The sequence below is a fragment of the Echinops telfairi genome, unplaced genomic scaffold (genome assembly GCF_000313985.2).
Source record: "Echinops telfairi isolate 266 unplaced genomic scaffold, ASM31398v2 ScPeMD7_7468;HRSCAF=8506_0, whole genome shotgun sequence".
Classification (NCBI taxonomy): domain Eukaryota; kingdom Metazoa; phylum Chordata; class Mammalia; order Afrosoricida; family Tenrecidae; genus Echinops; species Echinops telfairi.
The window spans coordinates 44,480,414-44,500,558 of record NW_022111369.1 but is presented as its reverse complement, the minus strand read 5'-3'; the positions used below and the strand labels follow the sequence as shown (position 1 = coordinate 44,500,558).

Here is a 20,145-nt window from a genome sequence, read left to right as displayed (position 1 = left end):
GTAAACCAAGTATTGTAAGTTGATTTCAAGAGAGCTTAAGAATAGCTTTAACATGCAAATTTATATTCAGATAGAGATATAGAGGTGTCCCACCTCAGAGACACACACACTCATCTAGTGCTTGGCTTCAATTACTATTTGTATACGTGGCCATATTGTTTCATCTGCTGTTCCTTCTTTGCCCAGCTAGATTATTTTAAAGGTAATCCAAACAAATTGTTCCTTGATTAGCTTTACATTAGAGAGTATGTTAGAGTTCATTTTAAGTTTTGTGACTTTGCTTTCAATTAGAGATTTAATAACATATCATCAATTTTAACGCTTTAAAGTGTTAAGCTCAACGAGTAAGTTCATTAAGTAAGCGTTTAGTGAGAGTCGAACACTGGGTACTAGGAAAAATACCCCTAAAGATTAATAGGCTGAGTTGGAAGTACATTATAGAAGTTGCACGGACAGAACAACCTGTAGTTTCCTGTAGGCTTTTTTGGTGAACACTCAGTACAAGTAGTAAAAAAGCAAGGATCCGGTCTGTGCCCAATAAAAATTGGAAATCCTTTGAAATACTTTATTAGTAAATTTACTTCCTTTAGCCCCTCAAATCTGTAACAGCCTATTAACATTTTTAAAAAATTAACCCTTTAATGATTCCTGAGGATCTTGATGTCTTTGACATTGCACCTATGTCTCTGAAATTGTGGACTTCAAAACTGAATGGTTAGCCTCTCTGGCAGTCAGTGTCTGAAATCATTACACACCTTGAGCTGCTTACAGAGGTTGATTGACAATGAAGCCGAAGTGTGTTACAGTTTGCCAAGACAACATTTTGTTGTTCCTAGTAGTGACCCTTTTCATTTTCAGAAATGCCCACTTTAGGAGGATAGATTATTTATCTATTAGAATATGCATGAAAATAATTACAAATGTATCTTACAGAAGAACACCATGGTCACAGAGCTTTTTACTTATACTTCCAACATCATTATTCCTGTTTCACTTGTCATTATTATCCAAAATCACACTCACTGCCATTGAGTTGATTCCAATGCATAGCAACCCTAGATGGGGGTTGAAAGCTATACTTCTTTACAAGAGAGGATAGTCTCATCTCTCATCTCAGTCAGTTGTAAAAATTTAGCATTTCCATTTCAAGGCTTTGCCTCCCTATGGTACCAGCCCCTTTCAAATGTCCAGGCCATCTATTTGGGTCCTCTCCCCTGGGCAGGGCCTAGGCTTCTGAGCATCCTCCCATGCTCCAGACCCCAGACATTTCCCATCACCTTGTCCTATTTTCTCCTAGCTGTTTCCCCAGTAGAAGGTACCCAGGGATTTAAAAAAATGAAGCTGTTATTAATAGTGGTAATACATTCTTGGGCTTTCTCTTTCCAATAACATGAGCATTTTTCTGGAAACACTAGGAAAACAAAAAAGAGAGGTAAACATTGAAACTAGTGGAGGAACTTCTTTTATTCTGTAGTTAGGGTATTTGATAAGGGATTATGATGAAAGTGTGCCAGTTTAAAGTACAGTTTTCCAAGTTGTAACCTATAATAGTAGACTACTATAAAGGGAAATATTTGGCATTCTAGTTATGTAGTGAGTTGGTTCTGTAAATACTGTTTACTTTAAAAAATACTTTCAAAGTGAAAAATGAATTGGTTCTGTTCTACCTTAGCAGAGCTTCTTCTCTGCTTTATATTAGTTTATAAAGGACTGAACTGAAGAAGAGAGAGAAAGGGGGAACTAATTAAATTGATCAATGTAACACACCACCACCACCACCACCACCCTACCCCACCCCCGAGGGGAATGAAGAACAGAAACGTGGGTAAAGGGAGACAGAGGACAGTGTAAGATATGAAAATAATAACCTATAATTTATCAAGGGCTCATGAGGAGGGGATGGTGGGGGAGGAAAGGAAAAAGAGGAGTTGATACCAAGGACTCAAGTAGAAAGAAAATGTTTGGGAAATAATGGCGGCAACATATGTACAAATGTAATTGATATATGGATTGTTAAAAAAGCTGAAAGAGTCCCCAATAAAATGATTTATTTAAAAACAGAAACAAAAAACTCAATTCACTATAACCTATTTCCCATCTCAAAGATTTGAGTAGTTGATACAGTCATGACATTATAGGTCGTGAATTAATCATCTGCTGTTCATCCTGCTTTTGTAAAGAATTACCTCTGTATTAGTCTGGATATTTTAGAGAAAAAATCCACAGAAACTCATGTATAAGAGAGAGTTTTATATAAAGGTTAAGGGCACATCAAGAAAACATCTCAACCCAGTGCTGCCCAAGCCCACAAGTCCAACATTAACCCATATATCCAACACCAATCCACAAAGTCCTCCTCCATCTCACAAAACAGACTCAATGATGCCGACTGCAGGAGGAAAGCTGAGTCAGTGAATGTATAAGCATCTCAGCGCTGGCAGGGGTCTCCACACGGGTATTCCAGCACCCAGGGCTGCATCAGGGTAGGTTCATGTGGCTTCTCAGGGATGGCTTGCAGGAAGTGAGCCTTGCCAGTTAAGCAGGGAACTGGCTAAGGCAGCTGCACCCTGGTCCGACCATCACAAAGCAAGAGACCCGAGAACTAGGAAGGCAAGGCTTACTGAACCATTTATCCCTCTGCCCTTCAATTAACCCCACATGTGTTTATCAGCCAGGTTGGCACAATAAACTAACTACCTCAACCTCTGTGTGGCAGTTCTACTTTGTCTGTAAGGTCACCGTGACCCAGAATCAACTTGATTACAATCAATTTGTTTCTCAACCTGTTTGAGGGTATGTTCTTGATTGCTTTATTTAAGATTATTTGTATATCAAGAAAAGATGCCCTCGTGGTGTAGTGGGTTAAATGATGATGATAACTGGAAAGTTGGCAGCGTGAACCCACCAGCCACTTTGAAGGAGAAAGAGGAGGTAGCTTACATCTGTAAGGCCTTGGAAACCCAAGGGGTTAGCTCTACTCTGTCACTATGAGTTGGAATCAGCTTGATGGCAGTTCGTTTGGGTTTTTTTGTTGTTTGAAGTTTTGTGCATCTAATGAAAATGCTTCATTGTTTCCCTATTTGGATACATGTGTTGAAATTGGAATTATGAATCATCACAATTATAATCACAGTAAACTCTGAGCTCCTGAAAGTTGAAATTGATCCAATTGGGGATTTTTCATTCAAATTTTGCAGATTAAATTTAGGGATACATTATGTTGAAAGTTTTTTTTATCACAAAACACATAAATTGTTCATAGACTTAAACTTTTATGCTGCTTTTTGGGTCGATACTGCCAAGGATGCTCAGAAAGCCCATTACCTTAGGAGAGACTGTGTTGCTGGATAGTGGCTGTTAGTAGAGCTTCCCCATGTGCTCAGATTCAGAATGAATGGTCTCTCTTTGCTCACTGTCACATCTGGCTCTGGAAATTCAGTGATGCTTACTCTTGCTGTAATCACACACATCATTAATAAAGATGCCCAACTGACAGTACATTTAAGAATTGTTCATTTTGTTGAGTGCATCTTGATTATGTTTTCAAAAACAAGTCTTTGTCAGTTAAAGATACAAAAGTACTCGTGGGAGAAAGTATGTATTGCCTGGAATTCACTTTAAATATTAAAATAATAATATAACAATATGAGTAGATTAAAAGGGTGGGGGTGGGAGTTGGGGAGAAGGCAGGTGTCTAACTGGAGGAGCCCCAGGCCAGAAACAATTGGGGTAACCCTAAAGTCTCTTATAACACCAATGTAATGGTCACCCTCTGATAATGGATGTTAAACTAGATGTTTATTACTTGCCAGTTTAACTACTGGTTGAGTCCCCCTCGCCCCCCAAACCTTAGTTGCTAGCACTAAGAATACAGCTGCTACAAACCATGTTGTTTATTTTTTGTATCATCACTTTGTTTATTTTTATACATCAATAAGGAGCCCTGGTGGTCCTGTGGGATCCGCAGTTCAAACCCACCAGTCACTCTGCAGGAGAAAGATGAGGCTACTTGCTCCCATAAAGATTGACAGTCTCAGAAACTTTATATAGGGTAGCTCTGATTTGGGTTGGAGTAGCTTATAGAAATAAAATTGTTTTGGTCTACCCTGTTAAATCAATGATTACTTTGTATAGCTACTATAAATAAGTTTTCTATTTGAAGATTTAACTGCACTAAGCATTCAGTTGCAGTTACTGTTTTCTGTTTCTGAAGCCCATGTTCGGGTTCAGACTAACTATAGGATCATACACTATAGGACTTAATTAGCATCAAGAGCCCTACTGGTACAGTGGTTAAGTGGTCCGCAGTTTGAACCCACCTACTGCTTCCTGGGAGAAAGATGTGGCAGTCTACTGTGTCAGAAGGATTCCAGTTTGGAAACCCTATGTCCTACACGGTTATTTACTATGAGTCAAAATCAACATAAGGTGATGGGCTTGGGCTTTTTGACTTAAGAACCATCAAGGTTAACTCTGCCTAATGCACCATCTTCTAGATCCCCAAGATTGATGTAGCCTTTCGTGATGCATTTCTCGTTCAGAGACAGTATCACACTTGAAGCCATTCTGTTGTTAATTGTCTTTTCTTTGACAAGAAATCTGCCACCCTGCAACATCTTTATGTGCTCATTTATTCATTCATTGACTGGGTGCCTTGTTACAAACGCTAGGCTGGTTGCTTAGAATACCTCTGCTTTCTGGGGACTCAAAGCCACTTGAAGGAGACAGAAACTCAAGCAAGTTGCAGAATGTAATGGAGCTGAACTGTTGCCCAGGGGTGGGGGTGGGGTGGAGGGTGGGACATCGCCATCAGCAGACTGAGCTAGCGAAATGAATCCTTCCCAAACATTCTGTTCACTTCAATCCAATCTACCTTAAGGCTTCTCAGAACCTTAAACATCATTGTTTTTCTTCTTGTAGCTTGTTCGAGTACTGGTGTCTCCCAACAACCCTCCTGGTGCTACGAGCAGCTGCCAGAAGGCCATGTTCCAGTGTGGGTTGTTGCAGCAGCTCTGCACGATCCTAATGGCTACTGGGGTTCCTGCTGATATTCTGACGGAGGTAAATTCCGGCATTCCCTAACTGATGTTGACTATACTTCTGTGGTTTATCGGTCTTCAGTATTTACTTTCTACCCTGATAGAGGAAGACTTCATCTTTCCCCCATATAACCCCCCAACTTTACTTTCCTTTGTCACCCCAGGACCACTGGGATAAAATCTCTATTTAAATTAGATTTCAAGGTTTATATTTTTATAACCCACCACTGGTCTGTCAGTTTGTCATACTGTGGTGGCCTGTGTGTGGCTGTCATGCTGGAAGCTGACAGTGGTATTTCAAATGCCAACAGGGTCACCCAAAGTGAACAAGTTTCAGCAGAGCTGCTGGACCACGGACAATGAAGAAGAACTCAGCTCCCCACTTGAGTGTTCTGTAGTTTAGACTGTGATGGTCTCCTCAATTTTGGCCCCACACCTTACCCCCGTTCTCTGCTTTGCCCAAGCATGACATTATTGTTATAATTTTCTTCAGAGAACAAACCTAGTCTCCTGTAGTCTAGGGAAAAGATCTGAAGTGGGAAGGGCCTAAGAGATGGTTTACAGATACACTTTGTACCAGTCTGTAACCACCCCCACCCCCACTTCCCTGAAGCGTGATCCTTAGCGGATTGAATCTTTCATGGTCCAGTAGATCAAAATGGCACATTCCCTGTGGACATTCTATTCCATAGACTCTCAGATTGTTATTTTTACCGCTTTGATAAATACGTTACCTATATCAGCTATTGATTTTGTATCCCATAGTTGGTTAAAATCTCATCACCTTTACCCCTTTTGCTTATGGGATAATATTAAAATAAGACAATTATTTACTGTTACTTTGATGCATTTTAGTAGGGAGAACTAAGTGCACACGCTATCTTTATTAGAAGCCTATTCTTAATCTTTAAAATTGTAATCTTGAGAAAGTGTTATATCCTTATTGCTGTTACTGATTTTTTTGGTGTCTGGATTTTCGTCATTGAAATGCAAAAATATACAGTGTATGTGTAACATTTTCTTTTGAAAACAGATTTCCTTCCTTGACTGACTTCTCTAAATGTTCTTTTTTTCCCTCCAAACAGACCATTAACACTGTATCAGAAGTTATTCGAGGTTCCCAAATAAACCAGGACTACTTTGCTACTGTAAATGCTCCTTCAAGTCCACCGAGGTAGGAAAAGAGAAGTAGCGAGATTCCCGCGAGCAAAGATAAAATGACTTTGGGTTCTTATGTACGTCTTATGAGACATCATTCTTGGTAGAGTGGAGGGTCAGAGAAAAAGGGGAGACCTCAAGGAGGTGGATTGACACAGTGGCTGCAACAGAGGACTCACGCACAGCAGCCATTGCAGGGTGGCGCAGGACCTGGGCGACGTTGCCTTCTGTTGGAGATAGGTTGCTGTGAGTTGGCACTGGTCTGATGGCACCTAACAACCACCTCAGCATTCCTATAAGAAGTTCTATGTGTTTTTAGGCTAGAAATTACCTGACAAGATAACTGTGTGGGTATTTTTACAGTGTGTGGTCTTGGACATTCAGGTGTTTGCGTACAAATGTGGTCCCTCACGTGCCCTGCCTGTGTGCCTTACACAGGCAAATCACTTCCTGCCTGCACTTTCCTTTTCTGAGCTCTGGTAAGGAGGTGACTGCTGGGATTCAGTACCAGAATTATTGATTTGTTTTATTGAATTGTGACAGTTCGTTTTACTCTTCTGTTTTTCAATGCCAACAGACCAGCAATTGTGGTACTTCTCATGTCCATGGTTAATGAAAGGCAGCCATTTGTATTGCGCTGTGCAGTTCTCTACTGTTTCCAGTGTTTCTTATATAAAAATCAAAAGGGACAAGCCGAAATTGTGTCAACACTCCTGCCTTCCACCATTGATGGTAAATAATTTAGTTCTGCTTTCTGTTTTAAAAAGTGAATGCTTCTGGTTTAAAGCTTTTAATTGAATTTGTCCCTCTGTGTTTTAACCCAGAATACTTTGCATACTTAGAAAAATCTGGGGTTCCAAAGCCTGAAGATTAAATTAGAGAACAGGTTTTGGAGTCAGACTAGGGCGTCATTGTGGAATTTCTCCTTCTCTTGCTGTGTAACTCTGGGCAAGTTCTTTAATTTGAGCCTTATCAAGTAATGTGGGGATGATGTTAATTGTCTCTGTGAGGATGATTCCTCATTAGAAACATTGTGAAGATTAATGCAATTGCATATTTAAAGCACTTACCCCAATACCTAGCATATAATAGATACTCAATAAATAGAAACTGTTACGAATAGTAATTACCACACTATAAATCTTAAAATTAAATCATATGTAATTTTCTATTCTAGTTTTCTAGTATAGGTTAGAGACATTGTCCCTTTCTCTCGCTCTCTCTCTTTTTTTGATACTGCCTCTCATAGCTGTTTAAATATTTCTTTTTACCTGAGATAAATTATTTGTTGAAAATATGTAACTTATTGTATTTTATCCAAATCCATTTTCAAAGTAAAGAAAGCGAGACCTTGGCTATAGGAATCATTTTAAATGTGGCATTTTCTTGAATTTGTTTTATAAATGTTTTTAATTAGTTTTGGAGACTATTATTATCATCAATATGATGCCTAACGTATTTTCTAAAAGAGGAGCTGAAGCCAAGGGGTCAAATAGAAAGTAAATGTTTAGAAAATGATGGCAACATATGTACAAATATGCTTGATAACAATTGATGTATGGAAAAGCTTTAAGAGCCCCCAATAAAATGGCTAAAAATTAATTAATTAATTAATTAAAAGTATCTTCTAACATATCTTTGTTCTGCAGCTTTTCCCCCACATGCCTTTCTTTGGTTGTTCTTTTGTTTAAAAAAGCAGACTTTAAAAAATTATTTTGAGATTGCTATGTAATAATATTAAGTAACAAATTTTAAATAGTACCTAGTAGTCTGACATACCATTTGTGTGCATAGAAAACAGTTTCTTTTAGTCTACTCACACATCTTCTCATCTGCCTGTCACCTTTGTAGCAACGGGCATTTCCGTCTCAGCCGGGCAGTTGTTATGTGGAGGTCTGTTTTCTACTGATTCACTTTCAAACTGGTGTGCTGCTGTGGCCCTTGCCCATGCTTTGCAAGAAAATGCTACCCAGAAAGAACAGTTGCTCAGGGTTCAACTTGCTACCAGTATGGGCAACCCTCCGGTTTCTCTGCTGCAACAATGTACCAACATCCTTTCACAGGTAACATGGCATTGCACCTTCCCTAAGGAGCAAAGAACTTTGACTGTACAGTTTGGTGTCAGGGATAGACAGCTCATGTGTGAATGTCTGTGGTGGATGAGTTGATTATAACCAGAATCAGTTTTATGGAGAAAAGCCATAGGTATTCTGGCAGGGTTTTATTTACCAAATAATTCTAATGTCTGTATCATGATGGAAACACAAAGGGGACATGATGTTCTGGGCAGAAAGATCTTTTTTTGGATGTTTTTCTTGTCTGTTTCTTTGTTTGTTTTAAAAGCATCTATAGTGTCCTATCATTTCATTTTCTCTTTCTGCTCAGCAGCTGGATTTGACTCAGGTTATGAGTGGAATAGCATAAGGTAGCTCATAGATATGTCCATCCCTCTTTCTCTTCAGTTGCAGCAATTGATAGAAAGCAAAGATAGAATACCATGCCATGCTTATTTAGTTATATGGCATACCTCTTGCTTGATGTGTGTAAGATTTCAGTTCCCCAAATTATATAATTTATCCAGCAAGATGTATAAAGTCATAACTAAATTATTTTTACAATCTTCTAGACCAAGGCTGGGGAACCTTGTTTTCTGCCAAGGGCCATTTGGATATTTATAACATCATTCATAGGCCATGCAAAATTATAAGCTTAATTAGCCTACTATTTTTGGCCAAACATTTAATTAGTCTACTATTTTTGGTCAAACATTTAATTAACTCACGTAATGTGATGGCTGGAACTGCTTCTCTTTGGTGAGGTGTGAGATGCTAGCTGGTACTGATGACTTTTCAGGTCTCAAATGGCTCTGGGGTCAGATGTTCCCCACCCCTGCTGTAGACGCTTAATGAAACTACAAAGTTCTATTGAAGTATGGATGCTCATGTTTAGTATCAACACTGATTAGGTGGTTTGCCCACATGAACTTATCCTGGCTGCTACAGCTCAAGTTCATGCTTTAGCAAAACTATGAAGTCACTCGGGAAGAGTGAGAATGTGGCTGAGTAACATTGTTCTTCCCACTGCTTGCTGTCGCAGTGGGATTTTCCTGCTTCCCCATAATACTATGCTGTGTAAGTCTTCAGTTTTTAATTTTGTCAGTCACGAGATTGTTCCTTATTGTCAGCTTTTATAAGTGGGCTTCAAACAACAGTAGTTCCATCATAGAAAATTGAAAACTTTAAAATTAATTATGATGAAAATAGAGTTGAGTGTTTTTGAAAGTTATCTCACTATGATTAAGAAAATGCATTTTATCTTTAATCTTTAGTGTTAACAAAGCTACCCCCAAATATTCATATCTTTGCTTATTTAATATTTGGCATGGCTAAGTTCTATTGGGGAAAAAAAACTTCTTAAACTGAACAGCAGTATTAACTCTCTGATCCCCATCACCTCAAATTTCATGTTGTAGAGTAATTAAAATTCGTGAGCAATGAAAACTCCTCAAGAGAGTGGTGTCCTTTCTCCTCTAAGTAACTGAGTGTTACGTACCCACTCCTCACTTAGATTCCCAAAAGTAAGCAGTATACGAAAATGGTAGAAACTTTTTTCTGTTTCAGATCATCCTTTTATCCAATTTTTTAATTTAGAAAATTTATCAGAAACATAATATAGATAAGATTTACTCATGTGTTTTCACTGTGACAAATCCAGTTATGGAATATTCCTCTGGAAAAAGATGCATGGAGGAGGAGACAAAACTGGATATAACTGGGCTGTGGGACTAGAGGGCCTTTAGCTTCAGGACTTCACTTTCCTCCTGTGTCAATTCATAGTTTCCCTTGGGGTGTTGCCTCTCGGGCTGCACGCCCACCCCTGCAAGCCCTGTGTGCAGTATCTCTGGACGTATCTGCCTTAGAGGCATGGTACGCTATGCTCGGAGCTTCCTCTGAGCGTGCTGGGAGCATCACCATGCTCACCGAGGCCAACTGTCATTAAATGACAACCTTGGATTGTCATAAAATTTTCAGCATTTTTTCCAAACCATCTTAGATAGATGTCTCTTTTTCCTCCCTTTCCATCCCACAGCAAATTTGAGCTCAAGGGCCTCAGGCTGTATAAGAACTGAGAATCCAGAACAGTATCTGCATGCGCACAACACACACACACACACACACACACACACACACACACACGGTATTCCACGTGCAGCAACTAAGCACTTATGTTGAAGAGGCCAGCCCTGCGTAACAGCTGCACACTAACCTCCACGGGCCGACTGCGGTGCGGGGAGAGCCTTCCTCCAGATAGGATAGTAGATTTTTTTCATTGTCATAAATGTAAAACTTGAAAAGTGCGGAGTAGGTATAGTTTAAAATTATCCTTTATTACTTAAAATGAATACACATTTTTAATAATGAAGGATTAGAACTATCTTGTCCCACAATATTTTGCATTTGTAAAAAGATTGTGAAAAAGTATTTGAGGTTTTTTTTTTTTGTTTCAGATTTAAATCTTCTAAAGCAGTACTATTTACAAATAATTTTTAATGTATAATTTGCAGGGTGATAAGATCGACAGACGGGTATGTATCTCCTGATTAAGCTTAGGCATTTTCCTCTTACAAGCAAGGCTTTTTCTTTGTCTTGGGTTTTGCTGATTGTTTTTTTAACTGCTTGTGTGAAGTTATGTTCTACTTACACTTTCCTTTGTCAGCAAGTTCACGTCTGTCGTAAGTAACTCTCCAGTTTTCCTCCACGGGCTCTGTAGTGGTGTTACTGAGGACTGTAGGACTCTGAGCTACACTTGAGCTTCCTCCGGGTACTTGCACTTCTGGAATTCCTTGGGTGTGGTTTTGGGGTATTTTTTTGTATTTCGTTTTCCCAAACTTGTTTCTGTATGTCTCCTGAAATCTTTCAAAAGGAAGTAACATTTAGAATGAAAAGTTTTTCTTTAGTTACTTAGTATGTGAAAGAAGGTGACATCATTTTTGCTTCAGTTATCTCATATGTGCAATAGTAAGTATAATTTTATAATTTGAAATATTTTAAGTAAAATATTTTGAATCACTGTAGTTCCCATATCTACTATTGAAGATTTATTTTTTATGTGTATGTGGGGGGTGGTAATTTGTGTTTGCTTTGCGGTTTTTTTGTGCGTGTGGGGGGAGGGATTTAAATTTTTAGTTTTGCTTTTTATTTTGGTTTTTTTGAGTGTTTAGCCAAAAGGTATGTACAGTGTTCATGTTTGAGCATGTGTTCAATTGGACAGTGAGTAGTAATAAGATTTTGTTCGTAATTATATTTTTGAGTCTGAGCATGATTTAACACAGTATTGGCTGCAGCTTTAATCTAAGAATGTTTTATATTAGAGGAAGTGTTATAAATACATGTCAATCACTTAAAACATAATTTTAAAAAGAAAACTTATGGTAAATTAGTAAGTAGACCTCTTATGTTCAATCTGATGAGTTGTGAGTATTGAATATACATCTATAATAATCACTCACAATAAGAAATCACAATAATAATCACTCACAATAAGACATAGAAATTTTTCATAATCCCAGAAAGTTCCATTGTGCCCTTTTCCTGTTCTCTAGCCCCAGGATAACCACCAGAAAATAATTGATTATGATGCTCCAGAACTTTGTTTCAGTACTCAACATGAGAAAGTGTTAGCTTTTCATATTTTTAACAAACAATGCAAAATTACTAAAATGAAAATACATAAATTAGGAAAAAGAGAATTTTTGTTTAGAAAATGCAATATGATGTTAGGTACTGTTAAGTTCGTTCCAACACATAGTACCTGCATGCTATAAAAAGAAATGCTCCCCAATCCTGCACCATCCTCATAATTGTTCCTCTGGTTGAACCCATTGTTGCTGACACTATGTCAACCTATCTCTTTGAGAATTTTTTTCTGTTTTAAGGTGGACCCGCTATTTGACCAAGCATGATGTCCTTCTCCAGAGATTGTTAACTCCTGAGAATACCTCCAGAGTATATGAGATGAAGCCTCACCATCTATGCTTTTAAGAAGCATCCTGGCTGTTCTTACAGCTCAGATTTGTTTGTTCTTCTGGCAGTCCATAGTACATTTAATATTTTTTCACCAACATCATGATTCAAAGGCACCAATTCTTCTTCAGTCTTCCTTACTTACTGTTCACCTCTTAGATGAAGATACGCCCCTGACTTAGGTCTGGTAAACTTTAGTCCTCAAAGTAACATCTTTGCTCTTGACACTTAAAGAGGTCTTGTGCAGCAGGCAGCCTAATGTTTGGATTTCTTGATTGCTGCTTCCTGCGGCATGAGTTGTGGATCCCAGTAAAATGAAATCCTTGACAACTTCTATCAGTTTCTCCATGGATCATGATGTTCCTTATTGAGCTAATGGTGAGGCTTTTTGTTTTACATACACTGAGGTGTAATCCATAAGCAGGAGCTCTGGTGCCATCGTGAGGACACAATGGGCTGCTAACCACAGGGTCTCCAGTTCGAAACCACCAGCCCTTCCGCAGGAGAAACATGGGACTTGGTACACCCATAAAGCCTGACAGTGTCAGAAACTCTCAGGGGCCGTTCTCTTCTGCCTTCTGGGGTCACTGGAAGCCGACATCAACTCATGGCAGTGAGTTTGAGTTTTAAGGAATCCATACTGCAGAGTTTAGTATTTGATCTTCATCAAAAAATGCATAGATTAGGAAAAAGAGAATTTTTGTTTAGAAAATGCAATATGATGTTAGGTACTGTGAAGTTCATTCCAACTCATAGTACCTGCATGCTATAAAAAGAAATGCTCCCCAATCCTGCACCATCCTCATAATTGTTCCTCTGTTTGCTTTTAGCAAGGATGACACAATATACAGAATTATCAATGTATTGCATGTTGTTAACAGTCATCCCTCCAATCCTCCAACATGTTGTATTGGACAAATCATAGAATTGTGCAACTAGAAGGAATAATAATATAAGAACAGTTGTAGACCACTTACTACATATATAAAATGCACTGTTCTAAGCTCATTATACATAGGAGCTGATTTAATCTACTATGGAATACATATTAACTAATACCCAATTTGAAGATGAGAGGGAAAAAGAAATAGTGGCCTAAGGGTTCACAGCTATTGAGTTGTAGAACCTGGGTGTAAATTCAGACTCCACTTCAGAGTCTGTGCCCTGAACCTGCATGTTTTAGATCATAGAATCCAACTGCCTCTGTCTCCTTACACTATGAAAATGGGGGCCAGACAGCATACTGTACTAGTACCAGGTAGGGCAGTAAAGAAAGGGTTTGCTCTCATAACTTCTTTTCACTGATGCTTTACTGTCTTTCCTACAATGAAAGCTTCAGGTCTTAAAGAAGTACATTTATTTTTTAAGATGGTAATAAAATAACATGACTTAGAAATAAAAATTATATTAGAAAGTATGTCATAGAAAGCCTTGGTCCTCCCTCTGTCCTGGTGCTCAGCCTTCTATAACTTTTTACTGGACTTCACATTTTTTTATGCAAAGGTAATGTATTGAACCTTTCATTCATAGCTAGTATAGTGCACTTAGAACTAACATTTTCATGATATTGAGTCTATAGAAGAGAATGATATCTTTCTAGTAATTTAGGTTTCCTTTTGTGCCCTTGGGGGTACTTTATACACTTATTTGTTTAAATTTTGTACCTTCTTGACATGGTTCATGCTTGAGTACTTTATCTGTTTTCTTGCAACTGAAAAGAGACGGTTTCATCCTACTTTCTGTCTGGTTATATTCAACTTTGCTATTATGGTCTTTTAACTCCAAAAGACATAAGTGTAAAAGATTCTGTTTTCAGGCTAAGTTTGTTGTTGTTTGCTGAGTGATTTGATAGAATCCAGTGTGTATAATGTAGGCATATTTGGTAACTGCACATAGTCATTTTGAATTATAACAAACATGGGTAAACAGGAGAAATCAACAAAATATTTGTATTTTTAACTTGAGTAGGTAATTTTAACAGCACATAGCCAGTTGAGAGTAGCTATATGTTTTTGGCTTTTTAGTTTATATGGTGTAAGTAACATATGATCAATTAGGAACACAGTAGTACAGAAACCAGGAAGAAAAATAATAAATCACATAAAAAACTAAATCCATGCTTACTCAGAAAAGCATTTGAAAAGGTCTGGTTTGAACTTCTTACATTTAATACTAATATACCCCAAAACAGATTACAGAGAGGCCAAACTATTGGCATCAAGATTTCTATAATGAGAGAGCTCTGATGGACAATTTGGAATCGTTGCCTTTGGAATGTTTTCTGAAATTGCCACACAGCCATGCATTACTTTGCTGTTTTTAATTTTTATTTTTCTTAAAAACAACACAGATTTTAGTAATGTGAGAATATGTCACATAGGTGATATATGAACGGCTTCAGAACGTCCTTCAAAGTTTTGTTATTTCCGGCTATATTTTTCCATGGACATTTTGAAAACCCCTTCATACATGTTTAATTAAAATTTAGAAAACATAATTTTGATAAACATGCTAATATTCAGTATTGTTTAAGTATTCATGGCAGCAGCATAGTTGGTGGTTTAGGTCACTTACCTGATTTGTTAAAATTCTTAATTGTTTTGTGAATTTTATAATTAATTGTTTTTTATCTGATTTCCTCAGGAATTTGACTAACCTAATAAAGAAATTATTTCTTTGTATTTTGCTTGTTGTTTTGTGTTTTGAAGGAGGTGAAATTTGTCTTTTTATTAGGAACTTAAAAGAAAAACAAAATCAATCCTAAAACACTTTAAATATCAGCAGATTTGCCTGGTATGTTTTTGGTAATGTTTCAATTGGATTTTTTTTTTAAGTGTCAACATCTTGCATTGTATCTTATGAAGACCAGGATTTTCTAATCATATTTTTAGATAACCAATTACATGCTTATAAGCATGAACATTTTTCCTGTTTATTTTTTGGAAGTGCAGCCTGTGGAGGATACAAGAATACATTCTCTTATGCAATTGTTTTAATCTGAATTCCTGAACATCTTTTATAAGATGTGCAAATGCTTTTTATAATAAGGAGAGATCTTAGTGCAAGTCTTATTTGAAAAAGGCTGAAATGAATGGAAATAGACTTTTATTAACTTATCTGTTGCAGGGAAGCAAGATACAGACGAGAGTTGGCTTATTAATGTTGCTTTGTACTTGGTTAAGCAACTGTCCCATTGCAGTAACACATTTTCTTCACAATTCAGCCAATGTCCCATTTGTATCCTTTATGTGTTAGTAAGATATGTGTCTTTTATCTTTTATGTGTAAGTATTTTATCTATTTTACCTTTTAATTATAATTAGTACTAGGCCCCAAATGTATAAATTCTCTTTATACTTGGGCAGCAACGTTGTAAACTGTTGTGGTGTGTTTTAGGTTGGGTTCTTTAGAGAAGCAAAACCAGGGATATATTGATAAAGATATAGATAGATCTGTATCAAGGAAATGGCTCACACTGTAGAGAAACAGGCAATCCAGGCAGGCTCCATGCCCATGGGTCAAATGTTATACGGTGGAGGCTTCTCATGTAGCTTCTGGGGCTAATGAACTCAAGATTGGCAGGAACGTAATGGGCCAGTGGCAGAGAATGATGACTCAAAGATTGGCAGTCCAGATTGTAGGTCAATTGACTCCCAGGATCATTAGTCAGTATGACAGGTTGTTGGCCCAGGTCCAAAGAACCAGAGGTCAATCAGCCAAATGAAAGATCCACACCCAGCAAAAAAGTATCTATCTCCTTAGAAGGAAGCTGGTCACACCCCTTGAGGAGACTTTCTTTCAACTGTATCAACAACATAAGGGGATTGCACTCTACCCTGATCTTCATGGAACTGCTTGACTGCTCCTAGCGTCCCCCATCATGGAGTTGATTACATTATGTTGGATCATATCATGATTTGCTAGACACCAACTACTCAACTACTGAGAATCCTGACCCAGCCAGGTTGACATAAAGCTAACTAAAAATAAAGTGGTGAAGATGCTTAAGGGGTTGTGTGTGTGTGTGTGTGTGTGTGTGTGTGTGTGTGTGTGTGTAAGTGTATATATACCATTGCTTATGTTTTAGAATGAAAGGGAATTGGATTATATAGATAGTGGGGTTTTTTCCTAAGAATATTTACATGAAATTTGTCTAATTAAAATGGCAAAATAAAGTACTCTCAGTATATTCTGAATCATGACCCTCCTTAACAAAGGTTTCAGCTTACAGGACAAATTGCAGAAAATCTTGGAGAGGAAGAGCAGTTAGTCCAGGGCTTATGTGCCCTCTTATTGGGCATTTCCATTTACTTCAACGATAACTCGCTTGAGAACTACGTGAAGTAAGTCAGGGGAGATAATGAAGGGAAGGGACTTACTAATGTCACTGAGAGATCATGTTCTGTTGTTTTGTTTTTTAACATCTCAGTATACGTATCTTGTAGAGAAAAACTGAAACAACTTATAGAGAAGAGGATTGGCAAAGAGAATTTCATAGAGAAACTAGGATTCATTAGCAAGCATGAATTGTATTCCAGAGCATCTCAGAAACCCCAGCCAAACTTCCCAAGTCCTGAATGCATGATATTTGATCATGAGTTTACGAAGCTAGTGAAAGAACTTGAAGGTAAGACTCAAAACGTTATATTAATATTCACTAGCAGTAGCTGTGGTGTATTGTGTACGTATTATTATGTAATATGCAGACTATATAATAAGCTAAGAAGCAAGGTGTTTCAAGTGAACACTTGTTTATTTAACAAATTTGGCTCCCATTTGACAGTTTTCCTCACAAAATTGTCTAGTGATATTACATTTTTTACAATGCATCAAAATTCTTATTAGTTGTGTTCTGGCTGTTCTTTTTCTATTAAATGCACTCTTCACGTTTAGCACAGTAGTTAAACTATACTTGACTGTTTTACCTGAATGTAAATGATGTACATCTGGCAGTAACAAACACTGAGCCAGAGTGACTGGCTGTGATGGTTGAGGATCTGTGTTCACTTGTCTGCGCCAGGAGTCTCAGTGGCATTGTAGTTATGTAATGGTGTTGTCATCTGAGGTGTCATCCTCCAGTTGTACATCATGCCGATCTTCCAAGAAAGGCCCAGTCTTTGGAACCTAACCATGTTGATAAGTGAGGAGTAGTGTACTCCCGTCCCCCTGTTCTCTTATCTTTGTTTTAAAGTAAATGTCGGCATTCTGGCCTCACGTACATTACTTTTTAATAGAGCACCATACTCACGTAAAACATCTCTTATTTTGTATACCAATCTATTATTTTGCAAAAGCGTGACCTCAGGAGATAGTTTGGGTTTAGGTTTAGAGAGTACTGTACTTTAGGGCAATATTTCAGAGAGTCTTTTGGTCTCTGCTGGTCCAGCCAATCTGACCTTTTTACAAATTCGAGTTTTGTTCCATCTTTTCCTCCTATTCTGTCAGGGCCCATTAGAATGGTAAGTGGTAATAGCCAGGCACATCTACTTCTGGTCTCACGGTAAAGGAGGCTGTAGTTTTTTGTTGGCCAGTAGCCCTGTAGACTAGTTTCTTCTGGGAGACTTCAGTTTCTTAAATTAAATGTTAACTGGTACTTTCTATTACAGGTGTTATAACTAAGGCTATTTATAAGTCCAGTGAAGAAGATCAAAAAGAAGAAGAGGTAAAGAAAACATTGGAGCAGCATGACAGTATTGTGTCTCACTATAAAAATATGATTCGAGAGCAGGTAAGTCTTAATGAATTGTGTGCATTTCCTCATTTACTGACTCATTATGCTTTAGTGGAGACTTAATTCTGGCACTTCAAATGAAAGAAGATACAAAAAATAAAACTCATTTTTTCCCTAACCCAAAGCACCTGAGTAGTCAACAAATTGAGCATTTAACATATGTGAACACTGAGCAGTATGGTGTATATACAGACATGTTACCAGATCTCAGTCTCATGGAGCGATAAACCCATAAATATATTATTGTAGCATAATAGAAAATGAAGTCCAGTGAAGGTGTTAGGTCAGCACTGAAAAGCAAGTAATCCAGCTCGGCAATTTCCCCAAACAGGGCCTTAGGGCAAGCAAAGAAGCTGAGTTCTAAGGAGATGGGTAGAAATAACCTAGGCAAAAGGAGAGGTAGGAGAGAGCAGGAGGTGACATAACAAATAGCATGGCTTTATTTGAAGTAAGTGGTGCTGGCATCTACATAGAACATTCTAGCAGCTGTATAAAAGAGAAACTTGAGTGACAAGACTGTGGGAAAGGAGGCCATGTGCAGGATTGTTGTGTTAGCTATGAAAACAATTAGGGTACAGAGAGCGTCTGACGATTATAATAGCTACTACTTATTGTTTACTGTGGTTCATGTGCTCACTAAACATGTTTTAAACACCATATCATTTTAATTGTCACGACATCCCTACAGAACAATATCTCCAGTTTAAAATCAGTGAGGATTCTGAGTCTTGGAGGATTTAAACTGGCCCAAGGTCACTCAGTAATGGGTCAAACCAGAATTCAAATACAGGTAGATTTCAGAGACTCTAAAAGGTCATGCTGTGTTGTATAAGGGAACACATTTAGTAATGTGGAAACTAAGGAAGGTAAAATTGTTAGATCTCTTCTGGGGAGAAATATACCTCCTCCTTGGCTCTACACGAGAAAGAATTCATGCCAAGCCTGGTTTGTGATCCAAGTGAGTTTTATGAGCGTTAGAAGAATTGTCAGGTTTACACAGACACCCGCGGGGCCCCTCACCCCGTGCAGCCTCCCTAGAAGCTGCTCGGAAAGTCACGCAGTCAGCTCCAGGCTCCTGCCTTTTCAATTATTCCTCAGGGAGGCGTGGTGGACGACCCTGGTCGACCCCATTGGCTGAATTGAATTAACCTGTCCTAGGTGGGCCGATCCAGGTACAGCATCCACCAGGTATGTGTACCTCCCCTTCCTGGCCGGAAACCAGAACCTCTGAGCACCCACAGTGTGCCACTCGTTCATGGGCAGGTAGCTCGGACCTCTCAGCATGTGTAATGGACGCCCCACTCCCTGTGCTAGCTACCTAACAAAATGACAGGACTTGTCATGATCGGGTGTGGGTGATCCATAGGTTTCTGTCTCAGGTGTCTGCCGACTTATAGGGACCCTGTCAGGCAGGATGGAATGGCCCCTGTGGGTTTCCAAGACTGGAGCTCTCCCTTGGAGTCAGACCTTCTCTTCCTCGTGGAGCAGTCCTGGTTTCAGCAGCTCGCAGCCCAACCAGGCTTCCTGAGCTGTCTGAGACAAGAAAAATGTCATGCTGACTTGTTAGAATTTAGCTGAAAGTACATTTTTTAAATCCACCTATTGACTTTTTGGTAGAATTCCACTGTCTTCAGCCCCTTAAACTTTACCTTACTTTTCTTGCAAAATGTCCTTGTTTTTCATTTTGTTCCCCCAATTAACGTCTCATCATGGGATCTTTCAGTGCATTCTGGCAAGCCCTGGAGATTCTAAATTTATATTACCTGAAAAATTATATCACTCTTGTTGTTAAATTTCTAATGTCACTTTAAAAATTCACTGGTAATAGTCACTGTGGGGCTATTACAGCCTCTTGCCTGCTGCTTGCATACCTCTGTGACAGGTGGAGCAAGACAAGCATAGACTTAATGGTGGAACCCTATAAATTGAGAACTTTTGTGTGATTTATTTCCACCGTAGGAGATATTATTATGTTTTAAAGTCGAATGAAAATATATTTGAATATTAGTTTTCAATCTTAGCTATTATGTGAACAAACTTAACAGTAATGTGGAATTCTTTGATCTAACATTTTTTAAAATCATTTTATCGGGGGCTTGTACAACTCTTATCACAATCCATCCATCCATTGTGTTAAGCACATTTGTACATTTGTTGTCATCATCATTTTCAAGACATTTTCTTTCTTTTTTTGT

At 38.3% G+C, this 20,145-nt stretch overlaps 1 protein-coding gene across 1 annotated transcript in view; it reads left to right on the top strand.

Annotated features, from left to right (window-relative positions):
- Window positions 1-20,145, top strand: part of USO1 (USO1 vesicle transport factor) — a 131,750-nt gene that overhangs the window by 93,943 nt on the left and 17,662 nt on the right. The window contains exons 11-19 of the mRNA XM_004703383.2: window positions 4,921-5,061; window positions 6,125-6,213; window positions 6,775-6,929; window positions 8,049-8,260; window positions 10,762-10,782; window positions 15,347-15,457; window positions 16,444-16,562; window positions 16,665-16,846; window positions 17,826-17,947. Of these exons, the coding sequence (XP_004703440.1) occupies window positions 4,921-5,061; window positions 6,125-6,213; window positions 6,775-6,929; window positions 8,049-8,260; window positions 10,762-10,782; window positions 15,347-15,457; window positions 16,444-16,562; window positions 16,665-16,846; window positions 17,826-17,947 (1,152 nt within the window). The remainder of the gene's footprint in view (window positions 1-4,920; window positions 5,062-6,124; window positions 6,214-6,774; window positions 6,930-8,048; window positions 8,261-10,761; window positions 10,783-15,346; window positions 15,458-16,443; window positions 16,563-16,664; window positions 16,847-17,825; window positions 17,948-20,145) is intronic.